Source organism: Aptenodytes patagonicus, chromosome 2 (assembly GCF_965638725.1).
Source record: "Aptenodytes patagonicus chromosome 2, bAptPat1.pri.cur, whole genome shotgun sequence".
In the NCBI taxonomy this organism is placed as follows: domain Eukaryota; kingdom Metazoa; phylum Chordata; class Aves; order Sphenisciformes; family Spheniscidae; genus Aptenodytes; species Aptenodytes patagonicus.
The window spans coordinates 22,582,324-22,596,924 of NC_134950.1; the positions used below are offsets into that span (position 1 = coordinate 22,582,324).

At 35.6% G+C, this 14,601-nt stretch overlaps 1 protein-coding gene across 32 annotated transcripts in view; it reads right to left on the reverse strand.

The window, feature by feature from the left end:
* Window positions 1-14,601, reverse strand: part of RIMS2 (regulating synaptic membrane exocytosis 2) — a 515,547-nt gene that overhangs the window by 362,267 nt on the left and 138,679 nt on the right. For all 32 annotated transcript variants that reach the window (XM_076329271.1, XM_076329285.1, XM_076329287.1 and 29 more), the window contains one exon: window positions 10,764-11,074. In XM_076329271.1, the coding sequence (XP_076185386.1) occupies window positions 10,764-11,074 (311 nt within the window). The remainder of the gene's footprint in view (window positions 1-10,763; window positions 11,075-14,601) is intronic.

The window sequence follows — 14,601 nt, forward strand, 5'->3', positions numbered from 1 at the left end:
TATCAAAAGCTCCAGAGTTTGTTTTGAGTGAGTCTCATCTACAAAATATTCCTCCCTTTTCCATTGTTTAAGTGACATATCTTCCTCTTTTCCTTCTCTCTCTCATTCTCAGGGTCTTTATAATTGATATTCTCGTTTAGGGAAGAATCTCTGCATTAAAAAAAAAAATCTGCTGAGTAGCAATTAGATTATTTTTGCTTTCAACTTTACTTTTTTCAAAGATCCAATTTCTTGCTTCAAATATTGATATATATTTTCTAAATGAAAATAAATTCTCCAATCATTGTATTTACTTGAGCTATGAGACATAGGAAGCGCCCAAAATATACATTGTTTTTTAAGAAATGCAAACCCAAGTTAAATTGGGTTTCTTTCAAGAATTCCTTTTTGTTCCAAGCCCTGTTAATGAATGGTACAGGAAGATGAATCATTACATGTCCATTTTAAGAATAAAATGCAATTATCTCAGCATCATGAGGAGGTGAAATTGCTGAACTAACTGTTGAGCTGTCGAATTTTTTATATTCAAGAGGTGAGATTGTTGAACTAATTGTGATTCCTCTTCTAGCTTAAATATTTTTCACGGTTCTAACTGGAGCATAAAGATACAACTGAAGCAGGTCCATTTTTGTCAGCCCAGCACCTCATGCCAGTGTCAACATGATTTAATTAAAATTAATCTACCTCTGGGAAAAAAATTGGGTTTGTGCACTGATTTGGAACTTTAGAATGCAATGTCCCTCTGAAGCTTCCCAGTTTATTTGGAATTACAAAGAAAATCAGATGCTTTCTGCTTTAATCTCATCTGCCTTGATGGCTATTTTTTAATTTTTTTTTTTTTTAAGTGAGCATCAAGGAAGTCTACCATTTAAAGCCCAGGATTTTTACAAAGTCATTACAGAATAAAACCTTTTGCAGCTAAAATGCATTGCTTTTCATCAAGATATTACCATACAAACTGTTGTCCTTGCTGTTTCCTTTTTGCCAAAGAGAATGGGCTTTCTGCAGCAAAGTTCATGGTTCGTCCTATTACAAGCTGCATAATAAAAACTTACTTTGGCAGATAAACTACATTTAGGGACCCGTTCAAGCATGTAGTATCAGCTGAGAAAACACTGGACCAGAAATTGGGAAAACTCTGTTTGGAGGAACTTAACCTCCTGTTATTCTATAAAGATGATACGCTTACTGAGGTCCTTAATAGCATTTCCAGGAAGCCCAGTGCTGCAGAAATGGGCACTTTCTGATGTCATTTTCTGAAACACCAGGGCGTGATTACAGGGCGTAGTGCTGCACAGTGCAGAGATGTCAGAACAAGTTGCATATGTACAACCCACTGCATATCATACATAGATATTACCTTGGATTTTAAAACTCCACTTTAAGTTAAGAGTCACTGACTTCAGGTCACCTACATTTTCTTCTTAACTTGAAATGACATTGTTCTGCTCTACTTTGCTGGAACAGGTAACTATTCCCTTAAAATGTCTGTGGCTGTCTTCCTTTTGGTTAGTAAAGAATGCAGCGAGGCCTGTTTTCACTAAAAAGCACAAAATTTAAGATTTCTCAAAGCTTTGGAGAGATGCGTCCACTTACTTTACCACAAATCTGAAAGGACACTTATGAATGGTTGCAGAATTGTTGGAAATTGAGGAAGAGAGGTGAGGTAGAGCTAGGGGAAAGAAAAAGAACTGGGTTAGAGAAGAAAAGAATGTCTGTCTTTAAGTGAAGGAATACCATATCTTGAAAACACTTTCAATGTCTAACCAGAGTTTGGTAAGAACTCACACCAGTGAGAAAGACATGATGACACACAAAAGGAAATGAGCTAATAAAATAAATAAATACCTAGATAAAGACTTTCCAGAGTAGACAAAGGGACAAACAAGGATTTGGCTTGAATAAGGGGCAGAATAAACATGCTAAAGACAAGGCAGAAAACAAAATGCTATTGCTTAATAATGTAATTTTTAATTATGAAAATATGGTCACCCTGGTCCTATTACATTCATTTTTTAGTTATATTTTTTCCTCAGATTTGATCTAATAAAATAGATTGATATTTATGAAAATTATTAAACTTGCCATGTAAAAGATAAATGACAATTAAATTGCAGAGAAGTGATTGTTTTATCATTTGTGACTTCTAGAATCACAAAGAAAGAGCCAAAGAAAGAATTTGTACCAGTAACAATTATTCATTCTCATTTTTTATTTTAATTCAGTCTATGTAGCTATGGTAAAAACTATGAAAATAAAAGGCCATTCATTGAATTGCCTCCTGCAGATTCCAGAACCACTTTGCTGCCAGAAACTACAAACTTGAGTTAGCAGAGTCCTTTATTAAATGTTAGCCATTTCCCTCAGCTGCACTTTACAGATGTAACATTCACCTTTACACACCAATTTAATAAATATGAAATTCAAACAAAATCTGTTATTTATACTGCTGAAGAGAAATTAGCCTCCAAAAAACAGAGCACAGCACAACTAAGGATTATGAACACACAGTGAGCTCTAACATTCATGTTTATGCAAGGTCAACAAAACAGCACTTTAAGAAGACATGCTCAACCCAGAAAGGTACTGGCCTCATTAATTTAAAAAATTAAATTAAAAATGCTATTACTCTCAATTTTTTTCTGGTATTGCTTTCTTTCAGGTTCAATTTAGCTAAAAGCAAAACTACATTTAATTCCATAAATGTTAGCTGCAGCTAGTACTTAATAAAAAGTGTTCAATATTCTGATACAGCTGATCTGTGTTTACAGATTTAGATTATTAATGGTCTTTTAGCACAGTTAAAGACATAGCTGTGATGTACAGAAGCACAACACTGCAATGGAAGACCAAACTCCACTTCAAAGATATCAAATATCAGCACTGAATATCAAGACTTCCCTGAGCTCATTCTGCATAAAAGTGAGAAAAGTCAAATAGTTAGTGCTAGTTTTCAGTAAGCAGTATGCAACAAATATGCATAATTAAGAAAAAAATCAAGTTATCAGTAACAGTAAGCAAAATACAAACATCATGTTGCAATGGAATTATTTTTGAAAAGGCACTCTACAGTAAATTGTGAAAATGAAATTCCCTAAAACCAACATGAGATTTGCTCACTGCAAAAAATGATTGCAGCTGAGTTCAGATTGTCACTTAAAGCCGGAATTCAATCTCTGTTCTGTGTTTAATTAAAACACTCTTTAATGTTTGAAAAGAAACACAGCAATTTTAGACTGTTTATTAAGGTAGGTTAGTTCTACTACAGTTAGGGAAGTTTCTTCTTCTCTTTCTCTCTTCCCCAAACAGATTAGCTTTCTCTAAAAAAAGGATCACAAATTGTATCTACCATTGCTCAGAGGCCCAATGCTACTCAGTAGAGATTCTACAGCTAGATAAAGGCTGCCTTAAAAAAAAAAAAAGTATTTCTTTTGGTAAAGCATCAGAAAAAAATTAAGAACAGCTAGCTCATTGTTTTTTCTGCTACTTTGGGGGAAATAAAAGTGTACGGAGGGAGGGAAACGATGCACATCTCAGAAAAACCACACTGAAGTCACAGTGTGGCTACACGTCCTGAATGTTGTGTTAGCATTGTCACTACTCATGTGAGCGGGAGACCCACAAAACCAACGTTAGGAGAGAAGCAGAATTATACAAGCAGTTTTGTTTTTCAGAAGACAGACAGTTCCACAAAGGCAATGGAGGGAAAAAGCTCCCCCTCTTTTCCAGAAGTTAGAATAGAATGGAGGTGCTACAACCCACTGCAACCTATTAATAACAGGTGGAAACATAGTATACCTGCTATAGGTAGTCTGGGCTGTAAATAGACGGTGTCAGGACCATTCGGGAACTTCTTACAGAGACTCTGCTTGTAGGCATTACAGATGGTACCAAACTCCTTACTCATCCTCATAAGTAGGTGTAGCTTAATCCTTGTCATAAGTGTCTAATTATTTCATTAAAAATTCTGCACTGAAGGATTTCTGGCTTTCTTGGACCCAAGGTACTTCTTTTCAATAATTAAATACTGCATTTTCTCTGGCTCCCTTCCTACAAATTTCTATTGCTTCCTCTGGCCATAGTTATTATTAATTTCTTTTTTTACACCATTCCAGATTGAGACAGCAGATAAGTGTAGCTTTAGTTTCTACCTGAAAACTGGAATAGCCATGAAATGTTGATTCACACCCCTAAACCTATATGTAGAGGAATGAAAAAATTAAAAGAGGAGTTCTGCGGAGAAGAAACTAACTCCTTTGTTCTAAATTATTACCTCAAGAATTATACAAAGCATACACTGAAATGGAAGACAGACAGCACAAGACAGAAAGCACAAGAAACAAAAGCAAAACTACTGAGACTACAGTTTTCAGATTGACATTGGTTTCACTTTACAGCTCCAAGGACTGACTATCAGAGTGGTGAAAAATGCTGGAACAGGAGCAGGAAGATGAAGATAAAACCTTATTTGGCTGCAGTTCAAATCCCATAAAACTTAAATCTTTAGTTAATATGTTAAAAATACTGTAGGGTACCTCTAATGCCCAAATTTCGCATCCTGTTGTAGCACCAGGGAAAATCAGTGACAGATCTTTGCAGTCATGCATGGAAAAGAATATTGATTCAATTTTAAACTCGACCTGCAAAATACTTGTACAAAGTATTAGATTTATTCACAAAGTGAAAGAATATCATTATGCTTTCTCAACAATTGCATTTTTTTTCTACTGCAGTGGCCAACAATGTTAAAAAAAATAAATTCATGTCAGTTAATTCTTACATAAAGAAATCTAAAAAGTTTAGAGACGTTGTTGTCCTTAAGGGATACCTCTGAACACAAACAAATCTGCACAATGCTATCATTGTTAGTCTGACTCTTGGATACCAACTCCCTTATTTTATACACTGTCTCTATACAATCCTTTTGCTATTTTTCACTGTCTTTAAATATGTCAGCAGGTAGAAAAACATAGGTAAAAAAGTTAAATGCCTCTATTTTACCTGAGATTACTTTCAAATATGCTTAGTTTCCACAGGTCCAAGTAAAGATTGTACGCTTTTTTAAAACACCTGGACTAAAGATCTATCACTCAGGTACTCAGAAATAAAACCAATCAAAATCAGAGGCTGCACTACAGTGCTGTGTCATAAGTATTGCAGAAGAAAAATAGTGATAATCTTGGGAAATGGCCAGTGTTCAGCCTCTCATAAAGAAATGTAGTTGGCTGATTCTTTAACGTTACATTGTCATATTTTAAATTGCGATAAACTACCATCAGTGATGTTCTCAGTATCAGTTGTTCATAATCCAGCAATTAAAGAAGAGCCACTTGAAAAAGATATAACATGAAACAAATGGACACACATTTTCATTTATTTAATTCATGCCGCTCCTTGACATGCGTGCTTTTTCCTCTCTCCTCCCCTTCCCTCTTATTTTGGTCTCTTTTTTCTCTCTGTTCACACCCTGACATCCCCAACTGCAGTCCCAAAAGACAGAGCCTACGCTGCCAACTCATACTGGCACTCCTTCCAAGAACGGAAGCAAAGGGACACGGGGGAGCACCTTCATTCTACTACGATTGGTAACACAATAGAATAAAACCTTTATATGTGGGAAACACATGTATACATTCCATAAAGAATATATGCACAAAACCTGCATCTTCAGACCCAAGTAGCCTCAACGGTCTTGTTTACAGTTCTTACTCAGAATAAAATGCATCCTCCAAACCCACTATAGTGTGTGGAAACCACCATAAAAATCCTCTTTTTTCCTGAGATAAAAGGGATGAGAGAAAATGAACCCCCAAAATACATATGTATCTTTGAAAGGAGAAGGGAAGCAAGAGGGAAGAAGGATATATTTTATCTGTATCTGCTGGCCTGCAAAATAAATACTGTTGTACAACTCTGCAGCTGCTCACTCTCTCAATTTATTGTTTTCATTCTGGTTTTTATGATTTAATCTTATATCCTTACAGTTAATCTGAAAAGGGTTCAGGCAGCTTTATTCATTAGTCTTGCTTCAAATCATGATCTTGCAGATACCAAGAACCAATTATCTTTTTTTGACATGGCTCACCCTCTGAGAGATGCAGCAATAATAAATTGACTCATGAAACATGAAAACAAACTTTCTCACAATATTTTCACTTTTTTTTGCATTGAATCTCATGAAAAATATCCTTGAGGAGAGCTTTTCTTACACTAATAGAATGCATGACAAATACATATTGTAAATTCAAAGTTAACATTTTCAAATTTTGGAAAGCATTTTGGATTCATACAGGATGGAAGGGGGGGGGGGGAAATAAAATAAAATAAAAAAAAAAAACAAATTACTTAATCATTCACATCTACCTGAACTACATAACATCATTTCAGATAGGCATTAGATTAGAAATAGTTACATCATCATAACCTTGCACTGGGAAGATGCATGGGTTGTTTCCTACTTCAAGAGAGCTATTGCTTAAAAAGGATTGTGAAATGCCACATATATAGAAAAGAGGTTTGTGAAGCAACACATTTGGAATGTCACAAAAGATTTACAATTTAAAACACTGAATTCATATGTGGAAAATTACTGAAATGGCTTTACAATGGATCCTACTAAGAGCAAGAAAAATAATTATTTTGCAACTCAAGCATGGCAACACCTCCTAAAGATCTAACAATTCAGGCAAACAGAATGACACATAAAAAAGCTTTGTATCAACATTAAGGTTCCCTGTTCCCCAGCTTTTATTATTAGGATGTTGTACACATTTTAATAGGACATTATAAACATTTGCTTTGGCTTAGGCTTTGGAATGAAGAAATCAATCATTTCACAAGCTGATTGCCTGCTACAAAATGACTGAAAAAAAGATTTTATCTATTCAAATAATTTTGCTGCTAGAAAGAAAACACAATGTATTGAATGGTGAGTAGCGTAGGTCTTGGGAACAATAGAGTATATGAATGTTTTTGATCAAAATAAAATAAAAAGGACCCTTTTGTATAATCCAGAATTAGTGTGAAATTGTATAGTACAAATCAAAGAACTGCAGTGCATACAGCCATAAATCTACCATCTGTGCACAGCAGACCTCAGGATGGACCTTCTGAGTCTATGGATTACATAGAGTAATATTTTGTATTTCTTTGATTCACATCATTTGGCAGTTTTCAGGGAGTCTAGCGTTATACTACATCAGCATCCATACTCTGCTCACAAGGTTAAGTCTGTGAAAACCACTACATATGGTTACTTCTCAAGTGCCCTTAGCATAAAATCTCCATGTGATACAAATTATGCTAGTCTCACCTCAAACAATGTCAAATATAAGATGGTTAATTACTGAAAGTAATCTAACACTGGATCCTACGGTGTGTCTGCTGCCTCTGCCTCCTCCATGGGTTTACTACACAGAAAGCAGTAAAAGCACTGTAAGGCAGATTTTAAATATTGGATATGAACTAGAAAAAAATTTAATAATGGAGAACTGTTCTGCTGGTGGTAAGTACAACTTCCTCCTGAATAGTCTTTGACTTCTCTTTTCTTCTGTCATAGATCCAATAGAAGAAAAACCTCCTCGGAGAATAGGCAATCCAAACTCATCCCAGACTTCTTTAAGACAACAAATTTCAGATCAGTCAAAGAAGATCTACAATCAAGTACTTATTTGTCTGTATGAACAGTTTATGATCTATTGATTGCAAATGGGACTGTTGCTTATATCAAGGGAACAGAATACTAGTCTAATGGTTGAAACAATGAATATTATTTTAATGAAGAATAATACTAGTAAAGAAAACAGGAAAAAAATATGGTGAGTACTACTCAAGAATGGAAAAACAAAAAAGCACAACCAAAAAAGACACAGTGAGGAATGAGACAGAAATGGCATTGATGTTCTTGAGATTCAAGGAGCGAATGTTGCCCTTTACTCTGTGACCAACTTGCCTCCAGATGACCAAGATATATACTTGATATAAAGAACTACTAAGTAAGGATTGCTGCAACATCAAAGGAAGCTGCAAATGTTCAAAAAACTTTGATAAAAAATTACATTTTACCTCTCTATTCAAATCATAAGAACCCAAGTATATAGAGTCATAGTAATACTTTTTTCACAAGTGTTTTATTGTTTTTAACTTTTTAAAATATTTTTTCTTTCAAAACTAAAGTGCTTGGGATGAAAAATAAAACAGACAATATAGTTCTCACTTTTCTATTTAATTCTATTATTGATGTTGTGCAAGATAAACAACCACCACTTCTAAATATTTCAGACTGTTTTGGCTATTTCCCTATTATTCTGGACATTTTGAACTGCCATGTTTTTCTCCTAGAATTAGCTTATCTAGACAAATGGTCTACCATACTAGAGTAGCTCAATTTCTGCATAGAATTAATCTGAGAATAGGAAAAAAAACCCCAAAACTGTCATGATGATCTCCCATATGACATGTTTCTCTACTGACTCGTTCTTTCAGTTAATGTTTAAAAAAACCCAAAATCATAACATAAAGCATTCAGAAAAGAAGACAGAAGACCAGAAGCCTTTAGGAAAAGTTATAAACAATTGCTTGATCACAACCTCAAGTTTCAGATGGATAAAATGAGTTTTCTTAACTTGATCAATAATTATAAGCAGAACATATATGGATTCATAAATTTTAATATTAAAATTATACTAAATTATGATACAGATTCTATGCATGACTTCAGAATAAAGATAATAATATATTATCTTCTCCTCTTAACAGTGGTTGAATACAATAGAATTGTAAGCCTTCCCAGTATTATTGTTGAGAAAAGCAATGGCGACACAGCATATACAGGTGCAAACTTAAGGCCTATCCCCATCCTTGAATCCTGGGATAGTATCCCTCAGAGATGCTGATATTCTCCTCTAAAAGCCCATTTGGCCAATCAGACATTGATTGGCCATCAAGGAGGAGTCTTTTTCATTATCTCCAGCAAAGGAAAGACAGTTAATGGGAGGAACATTAGGGAAGAAAATTATTCAGAAGACCCTCTAACCTTCAGTAGCATGTAATATATATCATAAATATATTCTAAGCAAACTTGTATATGTTAATTAGGGAACACTAGTATTAGTATCCAAATGAAACAGAAAGTGGATAATCACTGAAAAAACGATCTGGATTTAAGCAATATGTTGAGCAGAAGTGATCACAATCAGCAGAACGGTTCTGATTTCAGGCACAGTCCACATTCTTCCTGTTGGTAAATATTACTTTATACTATCCATGTTTATCATATAACTCTGCTTAGGGTAAATGCATATTACATATCTGAATTATATATTTATTTGTATATCCCTCTCTCTCTCTCTTTCTGCATGCATAAAATATAAAAACACTTTCAGAGTTAAATTATTGCTGAGAACAAGAAGGGGTTTTTTTAACATCACATTATGTATCATTCCATTTTCCTGGCAAAATTAAGGAAAAAAAAGAACCACAAGAGTAACAGTCTCTCCCTCTCTCCTGCTCCTTAGCATCAAGTTAAGCTGCCAGCTATTTCTCAGAGACCGTGCACATAACTGAGGAGCACTCAGAGCAGGTAAGTACTGAACCCATCAGCTGAAATCAGAGCAAAGGGCAACAGGCAGAATAAGTGAAACAAAAAGGGTTAGATTAATGACATTCAATTTGTTCCCAAATAAAATGAAAAATAGGAAATAAAATACGGTGGAATGCAAGAGGTGAGGGAAAAGGAAAACAATTATATTAGCTGTATAAAATATTAATATTATAGCTGACTAACTTGTTTCAAGCTTGTGGAATAAATATTGTAACGTCATAGCTGGGCAGCAGAGGAAGGCTGCCAGATTATGCTGATCTGGCTGCCAAATTCCAAGGCAGGTGGAGGTCTCTGGAGGGAGAGGGTATCATTTCCATGGAAACATGTGAGCAAGCTCACTCTCTTCTTTCCCTTCCCACCATATTTAAAGTTGTATTCTGGTCTTGCTTAGAAAGTAATTAAATTTATTCAGTGAAACAGTTTGTACTTTTGTGTTCCAGTAAAACGCAGCCACAGAGGTTGAGAGCCTTCTGGTGCCTTTTGGTACAATCACATCAAGAAAAAAGAAGGGAAGTTCCAGCTCCAGCCTCTGGCTAAACTGGGTCCTACTACATTAGTGCTGAAACAGCCACAGTTTCAACCAATGCCAAGTAACACTGAGATAAACCAGTGAAGAAAAAAATTTCATACTAATGACAATAACTAACAGCAAGAAACTGAGAAACCATGAAAAGACTCAGGTCACCACAGAAGGATTTCACCATCTTCAATACTATACACTGCAAGTACTACCAGGTGTTTTAATTCAGTAGTCTGAACAGTCACCATCTTCCATTAACCTGCTTTTTTGAGCCCTATTTTGGATTACTAAAATTCTGTTATAAAGTTAGTGGCCACAAAAGAAATATGGTAACATTCTGTACAGCACGATGACTATGATTTGACAAAGTTAAAAGCACAGGGACAATCTCTGTCACACTGCAACTGTCATTTTCCATGTTGTTTTTTTAATGAGAAGCAATGAAGAACACACTTTGTCCACGACCATCTGAATACAATAAGAGACTCCTCAGCTGCTGCTTCTTAGGATTGTTTCAAAAAGCCCAGTATGTATTTTATAGGCTACAGAATAAAAATAAGATAAAACTTCAAAAAGATAAAATAAAATTTGTAGCATAAATTCAGCAGATCTTATCAGTGTAAACATTAAATATTTTCTTACCTGTCTGATGTTGTGTCACTTGTTACTTGATGCTTTACTCCTGAACCATTCTTAATTGAGTCTTGTCTCGTGAGCCCTTGAGATCTGTTTTTGTCCAAAACTTGTGTGGATATGTCACCTGATGGTCCTTGGTACTGCGCATGCTCCTGCAGCTTTGCTTTTTTCTCTTGAGGTGCTTCCTCGTTTCGCAGACCTCTAACACCTTCTTGGTCAGGCTGCTGTGGTGCATTTGATCCGCTGTTATAGAACCAGGCTCCTGATTTTGTGAGGATTTCTTGTTGTTTTCGGCACAAGTTACATACCCACATTACCTGTTCAGACATATATTTAAATGGAAAACCTGTTAGCCTGTGAACACTGTATACAAAGTTTTCATCAAGCATACATCAACTGATCGTTGCCATTTCCAAAGGTAGAAAGAATACTATTTTAATTCTTTCTATTAAAATTACAATGGTTTAGCCACAGCACAATAAAATATGTCTGTACAACCTTGGAGGAAATTGGTTTAGAAAAAAATATAAACACAAAAATACTTTTATTCTACTTTTGCTTCATCATTTATAACATAAGGGAAAACCACAGATAGTAGCAATATAAATGAAAAGGATCTACCTATTGACATTCCAATGGCAGTAAATGTAAGATTTGGAAATGAAGACTATATGTTGAGGATGATAGGATGATAGAAAAAAGAAAGGAATAAAAAAATCATTAAACGTTTAATCCATTATCTTACTAAGTCAGGGTAAGGAACTTCAGAATAGATCCTCTGTTGTTGCAAACAAGTAATTTTATAATCCTCCAAAATGCTCTGCTGATTTACTTCAGTGATGGTCTGTATTTATATTTACATGAAGAAGCTGACTTCAAGAATTGACTTGATTTTCAAAGCTGTTGTAAATGAAAGCCATTTTATAATGTAACACAATATATAAGGCTGTGAGTCTCTCCACTTCATAGCCAAGATTTAGCTTTCACTGTATGCTTACTAAATTATTAAAATGATTACAGCTTCCCAGTTGTGAGATCCTGCGTGTAGTAATGAGATTTTTTTTAACATTCTAAAATGTACTTGCTTGCAAAGCTTTTGTATTCGATCACCTTAGTCACATGGCAGCGCAGGAAATTGCCAGTGCCAATTATCTGTAAGTTAATTTCACATTCAGTTCTTATATTATTTGAGAATAAATCAGGATGTAATGAATCAAATACAACAGGCCAGTTATTAATACAATGGCACATTCAAACTGGTTATTGTGTTATCTTAAAATTTGGATTGTAGATAGCATTAATTCACTGCAAATTTAGTCCTTCACTCCTTAATCTTCATTTTTCTTTAGCCTTAACTCAGCTCTTCTGTTCTTTATATATTTTTGTCTTAGCTCACAGACAAAATTGTGTCATTTTTACTACATGTTCCTTGAATGTCTACGCTCAGCCTTCAGTCTAGTTATCATGCCTCCAGTTCTAGTCCTACACTGAGCTGCCTCTTTTTCAAGGGTTTACAGTACAGGACATTCAAAGGCTTACATTAATGCTCTTCATTATCCTTTTAAATGCAGCTAGCTCGATGGTTGAATCACATGGAAAATGTAGTTTCTACCTCCGCAATACATCTAGCTCAGTCCACCAGAAAAGGTTTCAGAAGCTGCAATCTGTATCTTACTTTTATTCCCCAGGCAGTTATCTAATAGGAAATTTGGGCCATGTTGTCTAATCAAGTCTCACCAAAAATGTTTTGATGAAAGCTTCATATAGAAGGTTATTTGGATGCAAGGTTCATACTCAAATTAAACTCACTGACTGCCTCATTCACAAACTGCCAGGCTGGGGCAGGAAAAGGAGGCATCGTTGCCCATTTAATGGTGGCAATATGCCCCATCCTGGTAAATTTCCTTCTTAACTTTTTACAGTGCTGATACTCCACCTTTGAGAACTCACGTCTGCTTATTTCAACAAGACAGAACAAGCTATCAAAGCACTGAGGGTGAAAAAGCAAGATTCCGTGAGTAGCAGCTTGCTGCCTGAAGTAGGTTAGATGTCCTGAGAACAAAGGTCAATACTGTGTATGCTTCGGGCCTGGCCATCATTCAAAAACAAATGTAAGAATGGGTCTGTTTTACCTTTGCTAATTAAGTTAGAAAGTACACGAAAACTCCAAACTGAAATTTCAGTACCAAAGACAGACGTATTTTTGCCCTCTTTAATCAATAGCAATTAAAAGCCTTTAATATTTCTTCTTGGTTTGTACACAGCTGAAAGAAGTTCTAAACTTTCCATATATGCGTCAGCGCAATGAAAGGACCAGATCTGAAACAATTATTTAAGTATACAAATATATAACAATTTGAATGACTACAAGATAAAATCCCCCAAAGTTTTTGTGTGCTATTTTTCCTCCTATTAGTAGATGTTAAAATGTCACAAAAACTAGGTATCACAGTCTAAACACTTGAGCAACTGTGTCCTTGGCTGACAGCCACATTTTGTCCCAGGACAATGCACTCCAGGATGACCAGTACTATTCTCTTGTACCCAACAGAATGAGAGGTCCTTCTGAACGAATATAATTTAATACCTCCTCCTCTAAAAGTAGAATCAGGAAGAGTACTCCTGACCTAACCTCTTCCCCGTGACACACAAAATTTAGTGGTCTGTTTCAAAATAAATCTCAGCTCCTGCCAAACTAGGAAGATGACAATGTACAGCAGAACAGAGCAATGCAATTGTCAGTGAGACCCATATGAAACAAACATTTTTTTATGATAAAAGTTTGATCAAACCCAGTCCCTGATTAAAGATGCTATGTCTATCTTTGTGTCGCTGTCTACTGTATCATCATCTGGTATTTTATTGCCATCTCTACATCTTGGAAGCTGTTTTTCACTGACTGTCAGTGACACTTTAAGGAAGACATCATATTATTTCCCAGGCCCTACTGAAGTCAAACTGGTTCCAACTGTTTCCATTGTGCAATATTTCTTACAGACTACCAAACTGGGTCAGACCTGCAGGAAACAATATGAGCATTTAAACTGAAAGCACCTCGTGAAACAAAGAAAATGTAAAAGAAAAAGAAAACTTTACTTAATGTATTTCACGTTGGAAAATAATTCAAACACACGGCATGAAAAGTGCATATATTTATGTATTTTGCAGATTTTTCTGTGCCCTTCTAAGAGTGTTTCTTAATATATAGCTAACACTTCTGATAAAGCCTTATTTCCAATGTACTTTCAACATGCAGACTTCCATAACGTTGACCCAAGCAATTATAATTTTAGCTTCAAATAATCACACACAATGAGCAGAACGGCAACTGTCACACAGACATAGACATTTATGTGCTTTCAGTGAGCCCCAAGAAATTCCAGCCCTTCATTAATACAGGGCTAAACTGACTTCTCCATCTTATTGTAGCGTGTAGAAGCATTCTTGCAATTTAAAAAATACTGGTAATTTACAGTGCAGACCTCTCAATTAAATGACAGACAGACATGTAAGATAGTGTCATAAGAGCACAGATGGGAAGGTAGCGTATTCCTGGGCAGGATTTCTCCTTCTGCCCCCAGGGGCCTGTGTCTGAGCGCTCAGCAGCTCGCACACACGCAGAGCAGCCCTGTCCCCACCAAGTCCCCGCCAGGACAGAGCATTTCATACAACTGTGAGAGCAGCACAGCAGAGGAGGAAAGGGGAGAACATGAGTGGATTGCATGCTTAATACATGCATTTTGACATCTCTGCCAAGAAGAACCACAGAAGTTTCCCTTCTAAAGCAGTAATTAAAAAAGGGCTAATCCCTTACATCAGAAATCTGCACTCTAAAGTAGGCACA